The 24,174-nt window shown below is 55.3% G+C and overlaps 1 protein-coding gene across 1 annotated transcript; it reads left to right on the forward strand.

The window, feature by feature from the left end:
* Positions 1-13,640: 13,640 nt before the first annotated feature.
* On the forward strand, positions 13,641-18,743 carry B3GNT7 (UDP-GlcNAc:betaGal beta-1,3-N-acetylglucosaminyltransferase 7). The gene is made up of 2 exons (XM_059393710.1): positions 13,641-14,319; positions 16,327-18,743. The coding sequence occupies exons 1-2, from the start codon at positions 13,805-13,807 to the stop codon at positions 17,513-17,515; spliced, it is 1,704 nt and encodes a 567-aa protein (XP_059249693.1). The 5' UTR covers positions 13,641-13,804; the 3' UTR covers positions 17,516-18,743.
* Positions 18,744-24,174: the final 5,431 nt, after the last annotated feature.

The raw sequence follows: 24,174 nt of genomic DNA on the forward strand, positions 1-24,174 counted from the left end.
ACTTTGAACTTTGTGTACATCTCACCTCTCCGCCCCCAGACACCATCTTATCAGTTCCTTATCCTCAGCCCAGGAAGGGTCTCCCACAAGGAGCAGAGCAGCTTGAGGTCTCCAGTGGGGCAGGTGCACAGCCCCTGAAATGTGGGTCCCCCTTTGCATTACTACTTTCTGGGCAGAGTCCCCGTTTCTGAGACCCTGCCCTGTGGGGGGTGAGGGAAGCAAGACCGTGGTGTGCGGGTGGATGTGAGGACGAAGCCGACCCCCAGCTGAGATCAGGGAGGCCCATGCCTTCAAGGAAGGAAGGCGCTGCAGGCTGCTGGGGAGAGGTTGGCCCCCAGAAGATACATGGCCAAGTTTCTCCAGCTCCTGCCTCCATCTTCCTGGTGGCTCTTCTCTGCCCAGAACTCTGCCTGCCCTTCCCCACCCCATCCCCTATCCTCCTGGGACCTCTGCTGGGACATTAACCCACAGGAGGATTTTTCCTGTCCCTCTCTGTCCTTCCTTCCCCAGATCCTTCAGCATCCCTGTCACTGTGAACTCCCAGAGGGTAGGGAGGGCGGGGCTGCTCCGGACAGGGCCCTGTCTGGCCAGTTAGGGAGGGTGGGCTGGGTACCAGAGCTACAGAGCTCAATTCCAGCCCCCGTCCTGAGCGCCCCACACTCTACAGCTGTGGCCGCTGCTGGGAGCCCACTGCCTTCCCCCCAGACCACAGCTTCCCTTAGGGACCCTGTGCATAGCTGATCCCTTGTTCCCTTAACAGCTTTACGGAGATAACACTCCAGGCACTGGTAGAGTGTGTGATTTTTTTTTTTTTTTATTTATTTGAAAGAGAGAGAGAGACAGAGAAAGAGATATCATAAGTAGGCAGAGAGGCAGGCAGAGAGAGAGGAAGAAGCAGGCTCCCTGCTGAGCAGGGAGCCTGATGCGGGGCTTGATCCCAGGACCCTGAGATCATGACCTGAGCCAAAGGCGGAGGCTTAAACCACTGAGCCACCCAGGTGTCCCATGACTCTTGATTTCAGAGTCGTGCATACAAGGCCCAGGTCGGGAAAGGAGCCTAGTTAAAAAACATAAATACACAGCAGCTTTCCTGTGGTATCACGAAAGGGTACAACGTGATAAACTTTGGTAGATGGAAGCACCCATGAAACCATCACAAGCAATGGAGTGAACAACCCACCACCCCCAATAATCTCTGTGGCCTCTTTTTTTTTTTTTTTTTTAAGATTTTATTTATTTGAGGGAGTGTACAAGTGAGCACAGGCAAGGGGAGAGGGAGAAGCAGACTCCCCGCTGAGCAGGGAGCCCAGGAGCATGAGATCGTGACCTGGGCTTAAGGTAGACACTTAACCAACTGAGCCACCGAGGCACCCTCTCCGTGGCCTCTCCTGTAATCTCCCCCTTCCGCCTCTCCCCCATCCATAGGCAACTTACTTTTCTGTCGTTATAGATCTGTTTGCATTTTCTAGAATTTTATGTATATAATGTAATCTCACAGTATGGGTTTCTTCTTTTTTTCAAGCTTCTTAGTTTGAGATCATGCTTAGTTTCGAGCATGCTTAGTTTGAGATTATCCCCCTGCGGCATCTATCACTAACTTTGCCCTTCTTATTCTTGAGTATGACTGCATTATCTAGACCATCACGGGAGTATGACTGCATTGTCTAGACAATCACGGGTATATTTATCTCCTACAAATAAAGCTGTTGTGAGCCTTCACATCTACATCCTCGTATGGACACATCTCTCTTTGGGAAATACTTAGGAGTGGAATGGCTGGGTCAGGGTAGGTATATATTTAACTTACTGAGAAACTGTCCGACTGGGGACACCTGGCAGGAGGACTCAGTCGGTTAAGCACCCAACACCTGATCTGGGCTCAGGTCATGATCTCAGGGTTCTGGGATCGAACCCCACGTCGGGCTCTCTGCTTAGCAGGGAGCCTGCCTCCCCCTCTCTCTCTGCCTGCCTCTCTGCCTACTTGTGATCTCTCTGTCAAATAAATAAATAAAATCTTTAAAAAAAAAAAAAGCTTTAAAAAAAAAGAAATGAAGAGAAGAAAATGTCCAACTGTTGTCTAAAGTGGACGCCCCCATGTCCACTCCCACCACCAATGCTGGAGAGTTTCAGGTGCTCTGTATCCTCAACAACACTTGAGAAGGCCGGTCTTGTATGTAATTCAGACATTCTGTTAGATCTCCATGATCTCCGTTCACTACTCCCTAGCGACGGTGGTGAACATCTTTCATGTGATCACTTGCCATCTGTAGACCTCTCCTAGTCAGAAATCCATTCTAATCTTTTGCTCATTTTTTAAAAATTTTGAGTTCTTTTTTTCCTAATTATCACATTTGAGGATTCTTTCTGTGCTCAACATGCAAGTTCTTTATCAGAAACCTGCTTTGCAAAGAGTTTCTCCTAGTTTATGTTCATTCTTTTCCAAATGTCTTTCAAAGAGTGGAAGTTAAGTTTGTTGAAGTCCAACTTATCAGATTTTTCCTTTTATGGATCCTGCTTTTGGTCTTGCAGTTAAGAAATGTTCATTCCCATCCCAGGGCCTGGCAGTCAGCCTGTATGCCCTCGTTGCTCAATCAGTGCTTGTGAAAAGCAGAGCCAGGGAGGGGGAGGACAGCAGGCTGAAGAGCTTTGGCCCCAGAAGTAGATTCTGGAAAACATGGCTTCAGGAAGCTGCTAAGGATCCACTGGGAATAAGAACCAAAACATGAGGGTGGTACCTTGAGATTTTCTAGAAGGAACCGAGGGGGACCAGGTTGAAGCTACAGTTGGGCACCTGGAACAGGGAAGTGGGCAACTTGGGGACTCAGATGTCACTATCTCCCGCCATTCAGTGAAAACTGGCATTTCCCCCTTTCCTCTCTTTTCTCCCCCAGCTTTATCGAAGTATAATTGATATTGTAAAATTGTAAAATGTTTAAAGCATACATCACTGGGGCACCTGGGTGGTCCAACGGTTAAGGGTCCAAATCTTGGTTACAGCTCAGGTCATGATCTCAGGGTCCGGAGATCCAGTCCCACATTGGGCTCCGCGCTGAACAAAGAGCCTGCTTAAGATTCTTTCTCTCCCTCTGCTCCTCCCTCCCCACCCAGCTCGCAAGCTCTCTCTCTCTCTCTCTCTCTCTCTCTAAATAAAAAATAGGGGTACGTGGAGGGTTCAGTCAGTTAAGTGTCTACTTTCACCTCAAGTCATGATCCACGGTCCCTGGGATCGAGCCTGTTTCTCCTTCTCTCTCTGCCGGAAGCTCCTCCTGCTTGTGTTCTCTCTCTCTCTCTCTCTCTCTCTCTCTCAAATAAATAAATAAATATAATCTTTTTAATAAATAAATAAATGAAATTAAGTGTATATCATGATGATTTCGTATTGATAGACCTCGGGAAAGGCTTACCCCCATCTAGTGAATTAACAACATTCATCAGCTCATGTATTTATTTTTTTGGTGAGAACGTTTATATTCTACTGTCTTAGCATATGTCAATTACACAATATAGTGTTATCCACTATCATCACCACGTTAGATCTTCAGACCTTATTCATCGGACAGCTGGAAGTTTGTACACCTTTACCCACCTCTGCCTATTGCCTCCACTCCCCAGGCCCTGGCAACCACTTTTCTATCTGTTTCGGAGGGTTGTTTTTGTTTGTTTGTTTGTTTGTTTGTTTGTTTTTAAGAATCCACATATTGGATGCCTGGGTAGCGTCCTCTTTTTAATTTTTTAAAAAGATTTTACTTATCCATTTGAGAGAGAGAGCACACAAGTAGGGGAAAGGGGCAGACTCCCCACTGAGCAGGGATCCTGACATGGAGCTCAAACCCAGAACCCCGGGGTCATGACCAGAATCAAAAACAGATGCCTAACCAACTGAGCCACACAGGTACCCCCCATGTGCCCTTCATCAGGCTTAAACTCACAACCCCAAGATCAAAAGTCACGTGCTCCACCTACTGAACCAGCCAGGTCCCCCACAGTATTTTCACAGTAGCTAAGCCAGTTTCCATTCCCACCCAACTACACGAGGGTCCCCTTCTCTCCAAATCCTCACCAGTCCTTGTTATCTCTTGTCTTTCGATGATAGCCATTCTAACAGGTAGGAGGTGATAATTCATTACAGTTTGTTTTTCCCTTCCCTGATGATTAGTGAAGTTGACCCCACTCTGGGGAAAAGTCTATTCAGTTCCTTTGCCCATTTTAGCCAGATTTTTTTGCTATTGAGTTGTAGGAGTTCTTTATATATTTTGGATATTAACCTCTTACCAGATACAGAATTTGCCAGTATTTTCTCCTATTTCACAGGTTGCCTTTTCAGTGTTGGTTGTTTCTTTTGCTGTGCAGAAGCTTTCTGGTGTGATAGAGTCCAGCTTTGTTTAATTTTCTTTTGTTGCCTTTCCTTTGATGTTAAGTTCAAAAAAATCCAAAAAATTATCAAGACTAATGCTGAGAAAATTACCCCCTATGTTTTTTCTAGAGGCTTTATGGTTTCAGGTTGTAATTCATTCAAGTCTTTAATCCATTTTGAGTTGACTTCCGGTACAATGTAAGATGAGCGTCTAGTTTCATTCCTTTACATGAGAACATTCGGTTTCCCCAACACTATTTATTGAAGAGATTATCCTTTCCCCATTGTATAGTCTTGGCTCTTTTATTGTAAATTAATTGACCATACACACATGGGTTTATTTCTGGGCTCTCTATTCTGCTCCATTGAGCTACATGTCTGTTTTTATGCCAATACCATATTCTTTTGATTCCTGTCACTTTGTAACATAGTTTGAAATCAGGAGGGGTGATGCCTCCAACTCTGTTCTTCTTTCTCAGGATTGCTTTGGCATTTTAGGGTCTTTCATAGTTCCATACAAATTTTGGTGTTGCTTTTCCTATTTCTATGAAAAATGCCATTGGGATTTTGATAGTAGAGACTTCGGTCAGGGGTAGGGGGAAGCCAGTTAAGAACTCTTTCTTTGTTAGCTATAGTCTGATGGGTCTCTGGGATACAAGTCCTGTATGTTTTCGGAGCTTGGTGTTTTGGGGACCCACCCTTCAGGTGGAAGTCTCAACAGTTAGGGTGCTAGATGTTAGTTCAAACCACATGGCTCCTCAGGGAGAAGCTGGAGTTGTAAGTTCCTTCTCAATTGTCACTGTGCCGGCGGTGAGGTATATAATGAGAGTGTGTCTCAGACCTTCCTGCTTTTTCAGTGTAGATATTTTGTTGTTCCCCTGATGTGTGCTTACTGCTCAGCTTGTCTCAGAACTTCCTTCAGAGGGAATGCTCATGTGTAGCTGGAGAGTCAGTGTGTCCATGGGAGGGGGTGAGTTCAGGAGTCTCCTAGGTCGCCATCTTGGACCAGAACAGACCCTGCGTCTTTTGATCTGCCAGACTTTACAAGCTTTGACCAAGCCACATAAAAAGTTTTCAGATAACTCACTCCTCCCTGGCTTCTACGCACCAGCTTCCTCCCCACTGACCTCAGCCAGGCTGTGGGGAAGGACGGGATCCGACTTGGCAAGGAAGGGGCAAAGCCAGCCCCTACAGACTGTGAGGTCCCAGAGGGCCTGTCCCTCCCACACTCTGCTGTCCTCAAGCCTGTGGTGGCAGCCATCTCAAATCTGAGGGGCCCTGTCTCCTATCTGACTGGGATGACAGCCGTGGCATTCGTTAGGAGCCCTTGGTTGTGCATGACAAAAAGCACCAATAAAAAATTATTGGCACCTGTAACCCAATCAGGGGAGGTAGTATCTGTCACACTGGGTCTTGGGGCCTGTACTATCTTCCTAATGCTGCTGCAAGAAAATGACCACAAACTCCGTGGCTCGAAACAGTGCAGATTTATCCTCTCACGCTCTGGAGATTGGAAGCCTGGGTTGGCTCAGCTAGTTTCTCTGCTCAGGATCTTACAAGGTCAAAAGCAAGGTGATTGCCATCTGGGCTCTTATTGGGAGGCTCTGGGAAAAATCTGCTTCTGAGCTCATTCAGCCTTGGGGCAGAATACAGGTGCTTGTGGCTGTGGGACTGACGTCCTCGTATCCTTGCTGCTGGCTGTCAGCTGGGGACTTTGGCTGGGGGCCGGCCTTGGCCCCCGGAGACCCCACTCTGGTCTCTGGGCTGCAAGGGGCTCCCTAGATTTCAGAGCCAGTACAGGCATATGCCAAATCTCGCTGAGGCCCAGAAGCTCCCCAACTTTGCTTTCTACTGCCTGTAGAAAGGTTCTCTACTTCCAAGGGCCCTTGTGATTAGATCAGGCCCATCTGGTAACAGACTAATCACCCTGTTTCAAGGTCCGTAAACTTACATCTGCATCCTTCTTGCCTGTCATTACCCAGGTAATGACAGAGTCACGGGTTCTGGGGATTAGGGTGTGCGTATCTTTAAGGGAGGGGCTCTATTTTGCGGACAAGCAGGCCTCTAGAACCATGGTTCTGGCCCCATTAGACTCTGTTTCTGTTTCGCTCTGTGGGTGGTTTGTCCTCTCCTGCTGATGAGTGAAGGGGGCATGGGGTGCACATGACACATTGCCCAAAATGTTGAGTTGCACCCTCAAAATCCCCACAGTCAGAAGGGAGGTGGCCCTCTCCTCGTTCCACTGCGAAACTCCTGAAGGGAGAGCCCTCATTGGCCCAGTGCAGGTCATAGGCTCATCCCCGGGACTGAGCCCACCCTTGGGCCCAGAAGAGGCTTCAGGGATGGTGACAGGCCCAGCCTGGTTGTGAGCTCACCCCAAAACTAAACGGGGACGTCTGTCACCAAAAGAAGGGATGGGTGCTGGGCATAAAACCCAGAACTGCTTTTGTGCCCATCATCACGTGCGGCAGACTCGAGGAACCCTTCAGGTTGCCTGGCTCGGCCACCATGAGGTCGTCCCATGCCATCCCATGAGGTACACTCGGTTACCAACCCTCTTCCCCAGAGACTGCGGTCCGACTCCACTGTTCACCAGCAGGCTGAGCTTTCTCTGCACCTCAGCTGTTCCCTTGGTAAAATGGGAATGAGAACAGTCTGTGCTTAGAGTGTTTGGCACAGGGGAAGGGGCAGCCAGGAGGAGGTGTGAGGAGGCCTGTGACCAGAAGCCGAGCGTCGCAGGCCCCTCTGGCTCTCCTGCCCCAGTGGTAGGGACACCAGGCCCTCCGGCTTCCCAGCAGACACAGGCAGGCGCGGGGCTGCCCAGAATGCACCTGGCCAGGCTCTGGGCCATGAAAAGGCAGCCATTCAAGGCTGGCTTGGACAGGAGCCGGGTGACGAGAGACAGGGAGCCCTGTGCTCCGGAGAGGAAGGAGGCCTCTGCGTGGCCTCCCCGTGGGGCCGTGCTGCCAGGCTGGGAGGGCAGGCCGGCTCTGGGGAAGGGGAGGTGCCGGGGAGGGAAGACTAAGCTAGTGTTTGAGGCCGAGGGGCTGAAAGGAGGCAGTGTGTGCCCAAGCAGACCGCCTGGCGGGTGGGGATGTGAGTCACTGGTGGCCAGGGGGGAGGGGCCGCCCAGCTGCCCAGGACAAGGGGGCACGACGCCCACCTGTGTGTGAATGCATGTCAGTGTGCATTCCAACGTGTGTGTTGGGGGCGGGGCTGGGGCTTTGCACAACTGTCTGGGATGCCTCCCTGGGAGAGGCACATCCAGTCATCCTCCGAATATGACCGAGGCAAGACGGTGGTCCAGCCAGGGTCTCCTCCAGGTGGCCGATGCAAGCGATTCTTTCCCCGGGCTATTCAACAGATAGGTGTCAGTGCCTCCCCTCCCCGCCCCTGTGCTGCCAGGGAAACAGGGCTTTCTCCTGCTCTTCATCGTGTCCAGTTTGGTGGGACAGATGGAGGAGGGACAGACAGATGTGATGCCAGCCAAGAGAGGGGACATTTGAGCTGGGTTTTGAAAGATGAACAAAAATTCACTCAGTTCAGAAGGAGGGATGCATTTGAGCGGAAGGCTGGGATCTCAGGAAATGGGAGAAGGCAGGATGGCTGGAAAGGGGTTGGGGGTAGATGTGGGTGGTATCTAGGGCCTGTGGGCAGTGCCCAGAGGCTCCTGGAGGTAGGGATGGGCACAGACTTGAGGACCCTGGGGCAGATCAAAAGAGGCCATTTGTGGATACTCTAGGACCTGCCTAGTCCTGAGCCTGTTCCCAGGGGCCCATCAGGTAGGGTTTTGCTGGTAGCAGACGAGGTGGTCAGGGAAGGCCCCTCCTGCCTGGGGAAAACCTTGGGCCTGTGTGCGTATGTGGGTGAAGGTATGTGTCTTTCTAGGTATGTCTCTCTGTGTGCTAAGTATCTGTGTATGTGTGACCGTGGGTATGTCTAAGGGCGTGTGTGTGTATGTGTATGTGTGTGCATGTGCTCGCACATCTCTAGAAATGTGAATCTCTGTGGGGGGGTGTCTATATCTTCTGGGTGTACGTACATCTTGTGTGTGTATAAATATGAGTGTGATGTGTGCATGTCCCTGAATTCACATGCTTCTGAGGGAATGTGTCTGTGTGTATGAGTGTCGTGTGTGTGTGTGTGTGTGTGTGTGTGTGTGTGTGTTCCTGGGTGTGTGTCATCCACATGCTGGGGTTGCTCTGCTATGAGTTTGCATTTGTCCGTGTCTATGAAAGAAAGTGTGTGTTTCTCTGTGTGTGTGTCTCCCACACCCTTCTGATGGGAGCCTGGGTGCGGCCCAACTGGCCTGGTGAGAGCATCTGCCCGTCCTGCCTAGCCTCCCCTCTCCTACTTCTCCCAAGACTGCCCAGATCCTTGTTCCTGGGCCTTGCTGAACTCTGGCTCCTCTTTCCAGCTGCTCAGCTCTACCTTCACCCGACCGGCTCCCACACCCCCAAAGCTATGGGTGGCCTTGGCTGCCCCCAAACCAGCCAGCAGAGGCCCAAGCAAAGGAAAAGGGCCAGAGAGTGGTCAGCCCTCCACTGGCCAACCTGGGGCGCCTCCCATCCAGGAGAGAAGATTTGTCAGGAAAACATGTGGGAATATTTCCCACACAGCCACCCACCCCTTTCTTCTTCCTTCTGGGGCTCTTGGTCTTAGGGGACCAAGTGGGGATTTGGCATGAGTGGGGGGACTGGCCCTGCGTCCCTTCCCCTGCTTTCTTGATCACAGCAGCGGCCTTTGAGGGATCAGCCCCCTCCAGGGAGTTTCTGTGGGACGGCTAGTCTCAGGGCCCTGCCCCAACCAGCACAGGGAACACCCAGGCCTAGCCAGTCATCATACCCAGACACGAGTACCAGCCCAGGTCTGGCCATGCTCAGGTCATGATCTCAGGGTCCTGGGATCGAGTCCCGCATCAGGCTGAGCAGAGAGCCTGCTTCCTCCTCTCTCTCTCTCTCCCTGCCTCTCTGCCTACTTGTGATCTCTCTCTGTCAAATAAATAAATAAAATCTTTAAAAAAAAAATAGCATAAAGAGTGGAAGAGCCAGGATTTGACCCATGTGTCTGATTCCAACAACGCTGTTAAGAACTTAGGGTTTAAAAAAAAAAAAAATTGGTCTTGACTGAGGCAAGACCAATGAGAGTCTTTCTTTTCTCTGGGAATTGAGAAGTTCGGAGGAAAAAATCTCTTTCCTCTTGGACCCTCAAGATGGAGTGATAGATGCCCGAGGCCATCAGCACACCTGCTCTTCTCCTCCTCATGGACGGAGTCTCTGGCTGTAGAAGAGCCAAGAGATAGGTGGACTATCCAGGGGCATGGGTTGTGGAGAGAGAACAAGAGAGAGCAAGAGACAACGGTTTCCTGTCACAGGACCAAATACATTTATTTTGCTTGAGCTGCTGTGAGCCAGGCTTCTGTCACTCACACCTGGTAGAGCCCTAGATAATCCTTGCATCAGGATTGACAGGCACCTGCACTTGGGTGCACAGAAACCCCTTGCCTGAGGCTAAACACTCCTCACTGTCTCTCCCCCAGAGGCTGTGCCACTTTTTCCTTCTCTTGCCAACCTCACAAACCCACCCCTGCTTCCTCAGCAGCCAACTGCTTGACTGGGAAAGTGAATTTGTCACCTCTCCCCCACTCTGTCCCCACTTTCCTCCATAGCTGCTTCCCCATTCTGTCTCTCCTCTGCCCCTTGCCCACTGCTAACCAAAAGAGCTGGAATGGGAGGGCTCAGCGCCAGCAGATCCCAGACCTTCCTCCATCTTCCCACCTCTCTGCTAGCTTCCTCTTGGTCTCTCTCCTTCTTCTTGGCGCTGTGTCCTCCTGACTGGGCAGTTCTTCCCAGGGTGCCCTGCAAGGGGGTCATTCTCTGCAGGGGAGGTGGGGGGCATCCCTGACCCAGAGGTCAGAGTAGATGGCAGGCCTCCCCCGACAGTTCCTCACCAGATGGCCAGTTACAATGAAATCAGTGCTACCCCACTTAAAGCCTCAGTTCTAAGCACGAAACAGATTTCCCACCAGAGTCTCACTCTCCGTCCTATGCGGGAAAGCTTCTCTCTGGGTGGATTTGAGGCCGTGATGGATAAAGACGGGGCAACCCTCCAGTCAGGTCATTGTGTGGGACATCCAGGACCAGTGAGAGAAAGTTCCGGACCCAAGGTACTGCTCTGTTGGGTTGCTGGACTGGTTCAGGGAGAGGGAGCTGTGCAGTCTTTCTTGCCAAGCACACATCTTCAGGAACACTCTTTTCCCTAAAGAGGGACTTCTGACACTCCACTGCCAATGAATAGGCCCTCTGCGAGTGTAGATGGCCATGCAGTGAAGCCCCAGCCATGGCTGCCCAAGTCTTGTAACTGCCCTGGAGTGTAGGCGTCTCCTCAGGGTCTTTAAATACCAAACTTGAGTTCTGTCCCACACTCACGAACATGGTGGGGCTGCTCTGACATGACTACAGCCAACAGCAAATCTCTACCTCTCGGCCACCACCTGGCTCACACCCGGCATCCCAGTGCTCTGGGCCCCAGTCAGCCCCACTCTGGCCTGTCAAAGGCTGACCTGGGGCAACCTCTGGCCTTCCAGACGTCTCCCCACAGCCACCCACCCCCAGGCCACCCCTTCCCTGTGAAAGCCCACACTGTGTTAGGGTCAAAGCAGCAGGATCTGGATTCCAACCCATTCTCAGGGTGGTGGGGCAGCTCTAAGAGAAAATGGGGCGAGGGATGGAGAGAGGGACAGGGGACAGGAACAAGGGAGCAGGGATAGAAAGGGGGAGAGAAGGTGCCCAGGAGGTGTGGGGAAGGTGGGGACACTGAGCGGTGGGGAGCGTCTAGGCAGAAGGAGAGCTCCCTCTCCCAGGGCAGCCCATCAGCCTGAGAGGAAGAGGGGATAACCAGTGCCAGGGACCTCTAAGCCACCAGGGCTTGGGACTGGCGGCCTACCCAGCTATTCTTCCTGTTCCTCCGCCCTCCCTCCAGGCTCCAGACCCTCCTCTCCCCACTCCCAACCCACCCCCCATCTCCCCCACCTCCTGGGATGCGAGGGCCTGCCCTTATGGGCAGGGATGGATTCCAGCCCCACCACCCCAGTCCTCAGGGCCCTTGCTCAACCACCCCAGCTAGGGCTAGAGATAATAATGAGCAGGAATCCACTGGGCTCTGCCTGCAGGCGGGATAGGTGGCAGGAGCCAGACCGGCGCTCCTGATAGGACAGGGCCCTGCCGAGCACCCTGCGGAGGGGGGAACCTGTCAGAGTGACAGTGAAAGCAGCCCAGGGTCCCGCCTGGCCCCCACATGCCCCACCCCCACGCCGCAGTCAGGGACTGAGTACTTAATTTTCATCCATTTGCCCAGGTCCAGATCAAATGAGCCCATGAGGACAACCAGCTCCTCTCAGGGGACCCAATTCCCCCAGTAAACACTCATCTGGCTGTTAGTGGCTTCCCCCTTTTACCTTCTTGTCCTGGTGGGTTCTGGGGCCCCTCGCCTGGGCCAAATGTTGACAATCATAACATCAACAGCAGCCCACCTCTCCTAACGCCACCATGTAGGAGACACTAATCTACGCACTTTGCGTGCATCATCCCACGTCACCCTGTAGTGGCAGGAAACTGAGGTCTCGAGGGGATAAGCCACCTGCCCCTACTGACAGCCCGGAAATGCAGAGCCCTGACCCAACCCCCAGGCCCCTAGAGGCTCCAGTCTGGGCTCCAAACCCCTTCCTGGGGCAGTGGTGTCTGCTCCTCCCTGGCACCTGAGGAAACCCCAAAGCTTCCAGGTCAGGGGTCAGTGCTGAGGTCCCTTGAGATCCCTTAAGAGGGTCCCTTGAGAGGTCCCCAGCCAGGCAGCCCTGTCCCTCTCTCCAGGCCATGCTTGCAGGGTGAAGGGGGAGAACCCAGAAACCTGGGCAGTGGAGTGGAGTGCCAGGGCCAGCTGGGACAGGTGGCCTATGGGGGTGCAAGTGGCCCTCAGGGGCAGGCAGCAAAGCCAAGGGGGGCTTTTGTCTACTGCTCAGACCTTCCTCCAGGCCTTGTACTTGGAAAGGGCCATTAGAAAGAGCACTGGCCCCAGGGTTCTTCTCTGGAATCTTACAGGGAAGAACTTTCACTTTCCCTGAGCAGAGCCTACAACATCCCAGCAAATTCTTAGTGCATCTTGGGTTTTTCCTCCCCTTCCAAGGGGCCCCTCAGCCTTAAAGAAAGAGTTGAGGAGGGGCGCCTGGGTGGCTCAGTGGGTTAAAGCCTCTGCCTTCAGCTCAGGTCATGATCCCAGGGTCCTGGGATCACCCCCCCCCCCCCCCCCCCCCATCAGGCTCTCTGCTCAGCAGGAAGCCTGCTTCCCCCTCTCCCTCTGCCTGCCTCTCTGCCTACTTGTGATCTCTGTCTGTCAAACAAATAAATAAAATCTTTAAAATAAAAAGAAAAAGAGTTGAGGAAGCTCCTCGCCTCAGGCTTAGGGTCCTGGAGCCCAGCTCCGCAGGAGAAGCTTCATTAGGCTTCTACCACTGGCCTCTACATTCAGGGACCTCCTGACCTCCCGAGGCACCTCAACAGGAAAATACCTCCCTGTCACTGCTGTCCTCCAAGGGCTTAGGGCCTGCCTCTGGAGTCAGGCAGGCCTCCTGGCTTTGTTTACTATGATACCTGGCCCACAGGGCTTTCCCACTCTGGGCACCTCTATTTCCTCCTCTGTAAGGTAAGAATAATAAATGTATGTGCCTCTAGGATTAAGTGATTCGTGGTTGAGCCTAGAATCGGGCTCTGCATATTGTAACTCTTTGATGAATGCTAGCTTTTATTTCTTGGACTGTGAAATGCTTTCCATTTCAACTCTCTGGGCATTTTTGAGGTCCTCCTATCAGCTCAGTGATGGGACCTGGACCTGGAACAAAACTACAACAGACACATGGACAACTAGCCAGATCAACGGAGGTTTTTACCAGTTAGAGGATTCTGGAAGTCACCTGGATAGAAACACCTACCACCTCAGACCCTGCTGGGCCAAGGTTGTTGTACATCTGCTTGAGCCCACTCCCCAGGAAGGGCTGGGTTCCGCACACATGTAAGCAGATTAATAAAGGCTGAGGACAAAACGGGTTTGAGTGAAATATTTGCTGATGGTTGAAAAGAGAGGAGGTCACAGCCAGGCAAGCCAGCCTTCCCTTAGTAGTGAGGAGGGCCTCGGGCTGGTTTCCAGAGAAGGCTTCCAGAGCTGTGGCTCCTGACACGGGCAGCCCGGCCTCCTGGGGGCCTCTTGCCCCAGGCACATTGCTCCCCCCAGTCCCTCTTCCTGTAGACCAGCCCTAGGTAGCTGGCCCAAGGTCCCCAACAGCTGAATGTAGGGAGGTCTGCCTGGGAAGGGGGGAAAGGAAGAAGGCAAAGGAAAGCAGAAAGGGAAAAGCAAGCCCTGACCTCCTCTGCCTCCCCCACTACCGAAGAAAGGTCCCGAATGGGACCAGAGGGAGATGGTGGGGACCTGGGGGCCCCTGGAAGGTGGGCGGTGAGTGGTCTCCGGGCTCACAGGCGTCCAGAGGGACCGACGACCACAGGGAAGCTCCGCGGAGCAAACCCAGTAGTCGGGGACGGAAGCGCCCCTCGCAGGCTCCGAAGTTTAGACTGGGCCACGCCGGATCGGGCCTCGGGTTCCGCCTCCGCGAAATGGGCCACTGGCCACAGAGGGGAGGGCGGGCGGTGCGGCAGAGGGGTGGGACGGCGGGTCGCGCGGCCGAGGGGTGAGAGGGCGGGAGCGCCGAAAGGGTTAACGCACCTGGGCCGCCGCGGCCCCTCCCGGCCCCTCCTCCGGCCGCGGGGAAGAGGAAAGTCGCGGCGGGGGCGCGGCCGGGCCTTCGCTCCCGCCCGCCTCGTCCCGGTCCCCGCCCGCCGTCCCCGAGCCGCGGCACCCAGAGCTGCGACCCGCGCGCCCCGCTCCGCCGCCGCCCCGGCCCGGGCCGCCATGTCTCTGTGGTGAGTGGGGGCTCGGCCGGGCGGTCGGGCGGGGGGCCAGGGCGGGGGGCGCGGGGACACCCGTCTTCCTCCCCCCGAGGTCGGGGGCACTCACGGGCGCGGGGGGCGCCGGGCCGCTGTCGGGGACCGGAGGATGATGCCGCGCTCGGTGCTCCGGGGCTGCCCTCAGTTTCCCGGGACTGACCGGCTCGGCGGCGGCGGCCGGGATGCCCAGCGGGGAGAAGCGCCCGAACCAGCCGGACGGGGCTGGGTGGGGATCCCGCGGGGCCCGTGCGCGCTGCCCTCGCCGGCGGCCCCTCGGCTCCCCCGGGCCCGGGCCCCTCGGCACTCGGTTCCCACGCGGGACTCCGATCTTTGGGGACCCAAGGGCTCTCCGGGAAGCTGGGTCCCGTCCCCCATTCCGAGGACCTCCTGCGTCCTGGGCGACCCCCGTCCTCTACCACACCCGCGAGGGGCTCTCCTTTCTCCAGGGGAGCTAGAGCCTCCGGTTCCCCACCACTCCCCCTCTCCCTTTCTCCTTCCTCCGCTGCGGGACTTTTGTCCTACAAATGGAGTAGGGCGGTGCAGGTGGACCGGCCTGGAGCGGAGGGACACCTCCGCCGCATCCAACTCCCCTGGGGTGACCCCCCCTCACTTCCTCCAGTCTGGACCTCCCTAACTGGGGGGAAGGGGTGATTCGCTCAAACCCCCAGTAGACCCTGACCCCGGAATAGTCTACTCCCCACTCCAGCACCTGGGATGACCCAGTCTTCCCCCAACCGCATACACGGAGAATCCCTGGGACCCCATGGGAAAATGTCGGCTCCAGGGGACTCCACATTCACTTGCCCTGGGTGCCTGCACCTTAAACCAGCCAGTCCTGTGGGCCACCCCAGGCTTCTCCGGAGTCCCTGTGACGTACTTTGCAGTCTCTTTCTTCTGTTAGACGGGCCCTGCAGCTCCCCCCTGGGGGTCCGGGCTGTCTCCTTGGCCTGGTCCCGTGAGGCCACATTTCTAGCCTGCCTCTTCCACAATAGCCCCCAGCCCCTGTGTCTCAGCAAGAGAGACCCGGGCTGAAGGCCTGGCCACCTCCAGAGTGTGAGCTGAGGACACAGGGTCCTCGGGAGCCCCCCCTCCCCGCTGCCTCTGCCCTGGGTCTGCCAGCACCTCCTGCAAAAGGCTTTAATTTCTTCTTCTGAAATAGGTGTGGTAGGGGGGTATCTGGGCAAAGAGGGTCCCTGAAAAATAAAATCCGAATGTGTCCCCTTCCCATGTAGAACTGGGGGAACTTCTCTCTCCAAGCGGATGTTAAGACAGTGGGGCCCGGTGTCGGTCGTGCCAGGAGCCGCTTGCCCCCTTCTCAGGCCTCCATCAGCCATGTGGGCAGTATTGCATTGGGTTGGACGGATGGGATGGAAGGAGAAGGGACAGGCTTCTTTGAGTCCCACGTTAAAGACTGTCCCCAGTTTCCCCCCAGGTTATTGAGCTCCGCAGCTGTAGAGCAAGTCCTGTGTCTGCCTCTCCCAATGTTTCCCCCAGCCCAAGTTTCACCCCAATGCTTCACCCCAGTGGTTCACCAGGTTTGGACAGGGAAATGAAAGCAAACAGGGTGGCTTGCTGGGGTTGGGGAACAAGCAGAAATCTCCACCAGAGGTCGTCCTCAGAGACTCACCGCATTCCCAGGACTACACACCCACTGGGAGCGGGACTCCTGAGATAGTGCTCTCACTCCTTTTTATCCTCATTGAGGGGGAAAAAGAAATCACGGTTTGGAGACTGTAAGGGGGACCCACTCAGAGTCATTTTGCTTATACATGGGTCCCGGGGTCCTGGCAAGGAGGCAGGGCAGGGAGGGAGAGGAAGCAGGCCTCTCCTCTAACCACTGGGGGGTCACATGACTTGAGTCTGTGCCCCCCACCCCCCGCAGCTCCCAACAAGTCACAGGGTACTTATCCTTTCCTCTCTCCTCCCTGCCACCGTCTATCCCCACCCCTCTGTCCCCACCCCACCCCCCCGCCCTGCCCCCAGGAAGAAAACAGTCTACAAGAGCGTGTGCCTGTCCCTGGCCTTGCTTGTGGCCGTAACAGTATTCCAGCGCAGTCTAACCCCCAACCAGTTTCTTCAAGAGCCCCCACCGCCCACCCGGGAGCCACAGAAGGCCCAGAACCCCAGTGGACACCTGGTGAACCCCAACAGCTTCTGGAAGAACCCCAAGGATGTGGCTGCACCCACGCCCATGGCCTCGCGAGGGCCCCAGACTTGGGACGTCAGCACCACGAACTGCTCAGCCAACGTCAACCTGACCCACCAGCCCTGGTTCCAGGGCCTGGAGCCCCATTTCCGGCAGTTTCTGACCTACCGGCACTGCCGCTACTTCCCCATGCTGCTGAACCACCCGGAGAAGTGCCGTGGCACTGTCTACCTGCTGGTGGTGGTCAAGTCGGTCATCACGCAGCACGACCGCCGTGAGGCCATCCGCCAGACCTGGGGCCTGGAGCAGGAGCTGGGGAGCCGCGGCGCTGTGCGCACCCTCTTCCTGCTGGGCACGGCCTCCAAGCAAGAGGAGCGCGCCCACTACCAGCAGCTGCTGGCCTACGAGGACCGGCTGTACGGCGACATCCTGCAGTGGGACTTCCTGGACAGCTTCTTCAACCTGACCCTCAAGGAGATCCACTTCCTCAAGTGGTTTGACATCTACTGCCCCCACGTCCAGTTCATCTTCAAGGGCGACGACGACGTCTTTGTCAACCCCACCAACCTGCTGGAGTTTCTGGCCGACCGGCAGCCGCAGGAGGACCTGTTCGTGGGTGATGTCCTGCAGCACGCCCGGCCCATCCGCAAGAAAGACAACAAGTACTACATCCCCGGGGTCCTGTACAGCAAGCCCAGCTACCCGCCGTACGCGGGCGGGGGCGGCTTCCTCATGGCCGGCGGCCTGGCCCGGCGCCTGCACCGCGCCTGCGACACGCTGGAGCTGTACCCCATCGACGACGTCTTCCTGGGCATGTGTCTGGAGGTGCTGAGCGTGCAGCCCACGGCCCACGAGGGCTTCAAGACTTTCGGTATCTCCCGGAACCGCAACAGCCGCATGAACAAGGAGCCCTGCTTCTTCCGCTCCATGCTGGTGGTGCACAAGCTGCTGCCAGCGGAGCTTCTGGCCATGTGGGGGCTGGTGCACGGCAACCTCACCTGCGCCCGCAAGCTACAGGTGCTCTGACTGGCTGGAGCTGCAGTGTCCGGGGCAGAGATCGTGGTTCCCTGCCCCCCACCCCGCGCAGGGAGGTGGGGTGGGGGAGCATGGGGCTTTGCGGGCCCCTGGGTGTGATGGGGCGCGGTGAGCCAGAAGGGGCCCTCACTGCGTGGACCTTACCCAGAAAGTGGTCCTTCCCCGCCTGCGGAAGGTCATCTTGGGAGCAAGGTCGGTGGCCTCTAGTAGCCCTCCTAACCTGGGTTCTCTGCTGGGCTCCCTGTGACCTGGGGGGAGGCCCTGGTGACCTCTGAAGGAATCCCGTGCTCAGGTACCCGGGTTAGGCCTGGCCCTGGATGGGACAGGGGTGGCCCTCTCGTCTTCACAGAGAAGATTCTCCACCTCCCGTGAAATGCCTCAGTCTCCCCCACGGGCCCAGGCAGCCCTTTCAGGAGAAGCTCAACCCTGTGCAGGCTCACAGGCCCCCCCCCCCCCCCCCCCCCCACTGCAGCCCACGCCCCTGGGCCTCCAGGAGATGGAAGCTCGAAATGCCTTCGGCAACATCCCCTCCCCTCCCCCCCACCGCCACCACAAGACCTGCCTGGAGTTGCTGCTTGTCTCTGCTCACAGGACGGTTTGCTCCCAGCTGTGTTCTGTGATGCTCCATCCACCCCATCTGGAAGCGCGGCTGGCCGCCCTGACTACCTCAGCAATGCTCTGGACCTCCCGATGGGCTGCAGCGCCCCCTCCCCAAACCGGGGCCAGAGAGCAGTGCTCCAGCCCCTGCGGTCCTGGTGCTGCCCAGCCCTCCTACGGACAGGTGCGGTGCCCCCGAGGCCTGGCTCCCCACCTGGAAACCAGCCGGTTTGGCCCTGGAGATGGACATTCCTCTATTACTGTGAAGTCTTATTTATGAAGAATTTGGAGGGAGAGAGTGCCAGGCCTGGGGAGATGGTGGTGTTCCTCCTCTTCCTTCCTCATTCCAGCAAGATACCACCTCTGCGGTCATTCACCTCCCACCCAGCGCACCCCCACGCCTGTTCCAGTCCCCCTCCGGAACCCTGCCCTCCCTGCCTGCCTACTTCTCCAGGGCCTGAGCAGACCAGCGTGGGCCCCTGTAAAGGGATGGAGTGAACCCTCAGGCGTCCTTGGGCATGGGCGCAAAAGGACGCCCTCTCACATCAGTGGGGAGGCACCGAGGAAAAGATTGAGGGATCCACTCTACTTTCTCAATAAAAGGGGGCTGGTTTTTTTCTGGTGTGCGACTTTCTGTCACCATCTCCATCAGAGAGAGTCTGGGGCCGGGGTTACCAGAGATTTCTGAAGACACAGCTTGTTCCTTGCTTTTGGCCGGTGGGTGCACAAGGACACCTTGAAGGGCCTTAGAGGGATGTGGATGCCAGGATTAAAGCAGACACCACAGAGGCCAGAGTGTGGAGAGCTGCACCCCAGAGGAGGCGGTGTAGGGGAGAAACAGGGCAGCTAACCGTGCATTTCCAGGGAGCCTGATGTTACCGTGGGTGGGGGTGGGTTCCCTGATGTCCCTTCAGTCAACCTGGAAGCGTTGACAAACTTGACAAGAAGCACCGAAACAGCAGCTCGGTGGGGTCCAGGGCTGGGAGTCGCAGGGGACTGCCATGTCTGGGGAGCCTTGGCCTAAGTTGCTCACCTCCAGCATGAGGAGAACAGCTATCCCAGAAGAGTCACTGGGGCCAGAGTGAGCAAGCCAGCAGCTCCCTGCCTGTGCCCAGCTCGAGGCATCATGGAGTAGAGCAGATTCCCCCAGATGTCTACACTGGGTCTCTCCTTCAGGGAAGTGAAAGGAAGGGCTGGGTCCTCATTTAATCTTAGAGGGCAGAAGGGGGCCTGAGACTAAATGGCAGGGGGTCCAGGGTCAGTGTTGGGTTCAGCTGTGCCCTGAGAGATGAACAGGGAAGCAGAAGGGAGGACTTCTCATACAAAGGCTGGAGGAGGCAGGTGTAAGGCTGAATCGGAAAAGAGCTCCTCCCCAGGGGTGGGGGGTCATGGGAGGGTGTTTGGGCCCCAGTGTGAGAAGGGACAGGAGCCCCTGAGGGAGGCAGGGCCTGTGAGACCTTCTGGTTTTCAGGCAGGTGTTCAGACTTGATCCTGAGAGAGCAACGGGGCAAGGAGCAGGGGCCCTGGGTGTGCACCCCCTTCCTCGGGGCTCACTGGGGTGTCTCCAGCTGGGCCCCATGAACTAGGAGCTCTCAGCAGAGAGACTGCACATTCCCAGCATGGAAACTGCCTCAGCCTCAGCACCAGGCCCCACGGGCAGCCTTGCTCCCAAGTCCATTTCAGATCTCAGGGCCCAGACCTGGGCTGACAGAGCTGGCAGAGGGGTGGGGTGCTGGCATTAGCTCCCCTGAAGGAAGGGAGGAAGGTCAGAGAGCCCACCGAAGGGAACCCATGTAACTGGCACCCCCAGCACAGGGTGGAGAGCAGGCTTCAGCCCTGGGCCTGACGCCTCACCTCCGTCTTAAAGGAGGAGTGGCACTCCCATGGTAGACGGGGCAGGACGGTTCCCAGGACAGGAACATGTGCAACAGCCCAGAAGTGAGTGAGAACACTGGGACATCAGGAGAAGCGCCTGCTGCCTGGTGTGGACAGTGTAGAGATGGGACAGTGTAGAGATGGCCAGGGATGGGTTGTCCTGGTAAAATGGTTCGGCTGGCTAAAGCTTAGGATGCCTTCTGCAGGCCCTGAGGACTCATCCCAGCTTTCAGAGCCAGAAACAAGATCAGATGGGAACCCTAGAAACATGCCCTTGACCCCTGACCCCCTTGTGGGGCATGGGGAGGTGGCCAGTCCCAGGCCCAGGAACATCAGCTGGGAACTTGGAACATGAGCCCAAGTCCTCCCCACCACTCTCCCTGGCTCTTTTCCCTGGGAACAGGGCTTCACAAAAGAAGGGGCTAGTGACTGGGAAAATTGTGGAGACCCTTTCACCCAACTGGCCCTCGTTTCCTCTGTCTGTCTGGGAGTATAACCTGGCTGCCTCCAAGGAGGGTGACCTTGGACTTTCTAAGGGCTGCTGCTGATCATTTTAGGAAACAGACACAGAGGCCTTTCAGGTCTTACAATCTTGCTTCCCAGTAACAATGATGGCAACGGCCATTTTATGGAACTTACTCAATTTGCCTGGCATTTCACATGTGGCACGGGCATGACCTTCACTGAGGGCACAAACACAGATCTATTTTAATGTTTCTCATTGAGTGTTGGAGTCCGAGTCCCTCCTGTACCCCTGTTGGCAGAAAACTGAAGTAGAATATGACGCTCCAAGGGGCACCTGGACGGCTCAGTGGATTAAAGCCTCTGCCATTGGCTCAGGTCATGAGCCCAGTGTCCTGGGATCGAGCCCCACTTTGGGCTCTCTGCTCAGCGGGGAGCCTGCTTCCTCCTGTCTCTCTGTCTGCCTCTCTGCCTACTTGTGATCTGTGTCAAATAAATAAATAAATAATCTTAAAAGGGAAAAAAAAAATATGATACTCCAAAATATGTCTCTTTGGCATGAGAATTATCTTGAGCTGGTTATTTTTAAGAAACAGCAGACGCAGGAGAAGCTCTGAAAACTGAGTTAGATGTGACCTTTTTTTTTTTTTTTAAGATTTTATTTATTTATTTAACAGAGATCACAAGTGGGCAGAGAGGCAGGCGGGGGTGGGGGCTGGGGAACAGGCTCCCTGCTGAGGACAGAGCTAGATGCACTGGACTCAATCCCAGACCCTGAGATCATAACCTGAGCCTCTATGCGGGGAAGAGGAGGATGGGGAAGCATCAGTGCAGAAGGCAGGGTCTGAAATCCCATAAGTGACTACCCCCCCAACACACGTATACACACACACACACACACACTCTCTCTCCACCCCAACATCCACCCATCAATGGGTGGCTTCCTCCATTTTACAGATTTGACTGTTTTCCTGGGTATCACCCATGCATACAGCAGGTATACATGTCGCTAAGCGTCTGTCTTTTAGTCCAGGGAGGTCTCAGAAAAATTATTTTTTCTGCCTCTTGGAGCCCACTCACTACCAAACTGTACTGAACTTCAAGGGCTTCCAAAGTGCCAAGTCCACATGTCTGGCAACTCAGGAAAGCCTGGTATCCGCCCTCTTCAGCTGTTGCCTGTCGGTCCACACGGTGGCGCTGTGGAACGTGGGCCGGCGCAGTTCCGCGCGTTCTTAGAGGCTGCCTTTCGGGCACAAGCTGTAGAGGGGCCCACAATTCACACACAAAGAGGTCCTTCTCTTAACCATGACATTAAATTTTAGTCCATCCTCAACCTGATCCTGGGGAGCAGGCTGACAGGGAGATGGGTCTCAAAGGCCCTGGGCTTCGAATAGAAGCCACCAGCTCTGCCTTCCAAAGGGGTGTACCGAGGGGTAGCCATGGGTGCCACAGAAGACCACTCAAAGAACCCTAGCCTGAACAAAGAAAGCCAGTTTCCAAGTGAGATACTCTGTCCAGTCAGGCTGAGAAGCAGCGGGGAGGGAAGCTTCTGGAACCCCCTTATATGCCACAGTCAAGTGAAGAAACAGAGGCTCCCAGAAGGGTCCCACAGCTACATTCTGACAGGGCAGGACTTGAACTTTAAGTCTGGGCTCCTTAACCCGTCAATCTACAGTCTCCCAAGAGCTGCAAGCTCTCCTTTTTCCCTCAGTAGTAACTTCCGGGTGTATTTGTGGATTTTTGCTCCTAGGCCCAAAGAGTAGAAACATGTTACATCCAGTGACTGATTTGAAATCTAATATTTTGGTGTTTGGGGGAGCCCAGCAGTATTAGCACTGTAAAGAAAAAAAATTTTTTTTTTCCAGATAGTTACTTAAAATATTACAAAGAAAAACTTGTTTCAAAAATACACTAAGCTTTAAAGCACAACCCCCAAGCTGTCTGCTCCTAGCCCAGTTCATTCTCCGTGAGCTATTTTACACCTTTTTAAAATCGCAGGTTCTGGTGGCTAGAGAAACAGGTGGCCCCAGGAGCTGCTAGTGACTTCTCCCCCTTCTGTGGAAAAACCAGTTTTGCCTCCGCTTGGAATTCAATTCCTTCACTCCATATAAATTTGTGCCTTTTAACATCTCCTGTGAACCTGCTGTTGCATCTGCTTGCCCTCAGGTGAATAAAATACATTTTACCTCAAGGTCATTTTTTTTATCTGTACAAATTAGAACATTTAAATCTTTCTTAAGATTCTTTTAACAATTGTTTTTATATCAAAACGAACACAGACATATAATGGGGTGGAATGCCATTTTTACATGTATTTCGACGACAAAATTCGCCTCCTGGGACCAATTTTACACCTTGCAGGCGAGGCTACGCACGGAGCTCAGTCCCTTCCGACGGGACGCAAGCCCTACACCTCGACTCAAGTCCCTGAGGAAAAGCTCCCCGCGGAGCTTTGAAAAATGCCCTCGTCCAGGCCCGCACCCAGGCTGGTTACTTGAGACCCTCCGGAGGGGGCGCGAGTCCAACCATTTTAAACAACGTTCCCCCGCTGCTCGGGCGAGCGGTCCAGCGGGGAACCCGCGGCCCGGGCGGGGACTTACTGACCCAGTAGGGCAGCAGGGGACCTATCAGGAATGTCCTCGGGCTTTGTTTTAATCCGAATCTAGCAGGAATGCCGGGAATTCTTGCCCCCGCCCCTAGGCTGGGCAGCTGCCCCCCGAGGGCTTGTAATCGCGGTTCCGGAAGGAGGTGCTGGAAGGCGCGGGCGTCCGAGGTTGGTCAGCCTGATCGGCGCCTCAGAGGCTATCCCTGAACTGCCCGGGGCTTTAGTGGGGACAGTCGCAATTTGCCGTCGGGGCGAGGCGGGGCGAGGAGGGGCGGAGCGGGGCGGGGCAGTGGGGGGGATGCGGGGCGGAGGGTGGTGAGTGGTGGTAGAATCCGCCGAATCCCGGAGGTCTGGCGCGGCGCACCTGCAGACCCGCAGCTCTGCCGCGGTGGAGGACGAGGTGGGGGCGGCGCCCTTCCCTCTCGGAGCCTGATCTGGGTGGGGCCCCGCAGGGACCGAGAGCGCCGGACCGGGCCGGAGGGCCAGAGGGAGTCTTCGTATCCCCGGCTGTCCCGAGAGAGGGCGGGGAGCGCCCCCTACTGACCACGTAGGAGAGCGTGGCGACAGGAGGGGAGGGAGGATTGGAACTGGTTTTGTGGAAATCTGTAACTTGCCTTACTGGGACCCCAAATCCCCACCAAACTGTTTAACAGGAATTGTTTGCTGGTAGTGGGATTCCCTGGGGTTTGTTCTTTTCTTTTGACTTATCTGTATAAGTTTTTTTTTTTTTTTTTAACTTCAAGATTTATTTATTCTAGAGAGAAAAAGCGCGAGCATTCGAGCAGGGCTAGGGGCAGAGGGGGAGGGAGACAAGCCGACTCCCCTCTGAGCGGAAATCCAGAATCAGACTTAACCCGGGCGCCCCTGTACAAGGCTCTCTACCATGAGCGTATCTCACCAAGCTGAGAGGCACAGTTGAGGATGCAGAAGTGTGCCAACATCCGGACAGACGTAGTGGCTTCGAGGTCCTCTGGGCCACCTTAGGGAGGCTCTTTCAGGGGAAGGGGGACTTACTCTTGCTTTACCCACCGAGGAGATGAGTGCAGCCCCTCCCGGTTGACGGAAATCGCTGGCCTCCCCACCCTCCAGGGCCTTCTGAGGTCTGAACGAA

The sequence above is a fragment of the Mustela nigripes genome, chromosome 3, assembly GCF_022355385.1.
Source record: "Mustela nigripes isolate SB6536 chromosome 3, MUSNIG.SB6536, whole genome shotgun sequence".
NCBI classification, from domain to species: domain Eukaryota; kingdom Metazoa; phylum Chordata; class Mammalia; order Carnivora; family Mustelidae; genus Mustela; species Mustela nigripes.

What these genes read in the sequence shown, in the direction of transcription:
- B3GNT7 (XM_059393710.1), top strand. Translation starts at nt 13,805, where the DNA reads ATGGGACCAGAGGGAGATGGTGGGGACCTGGGGGCCCCTGGAAGGTGG. An exon ending in CGGGCCGCCATGTCTCTGTG is followed by an intron (nt 14,320 to 16,326) that starts GTGAGTGGGGGC and finishes CCCTGCCCCCAG; the next exon opens with GAAGAAAACAGTCTACAAGA.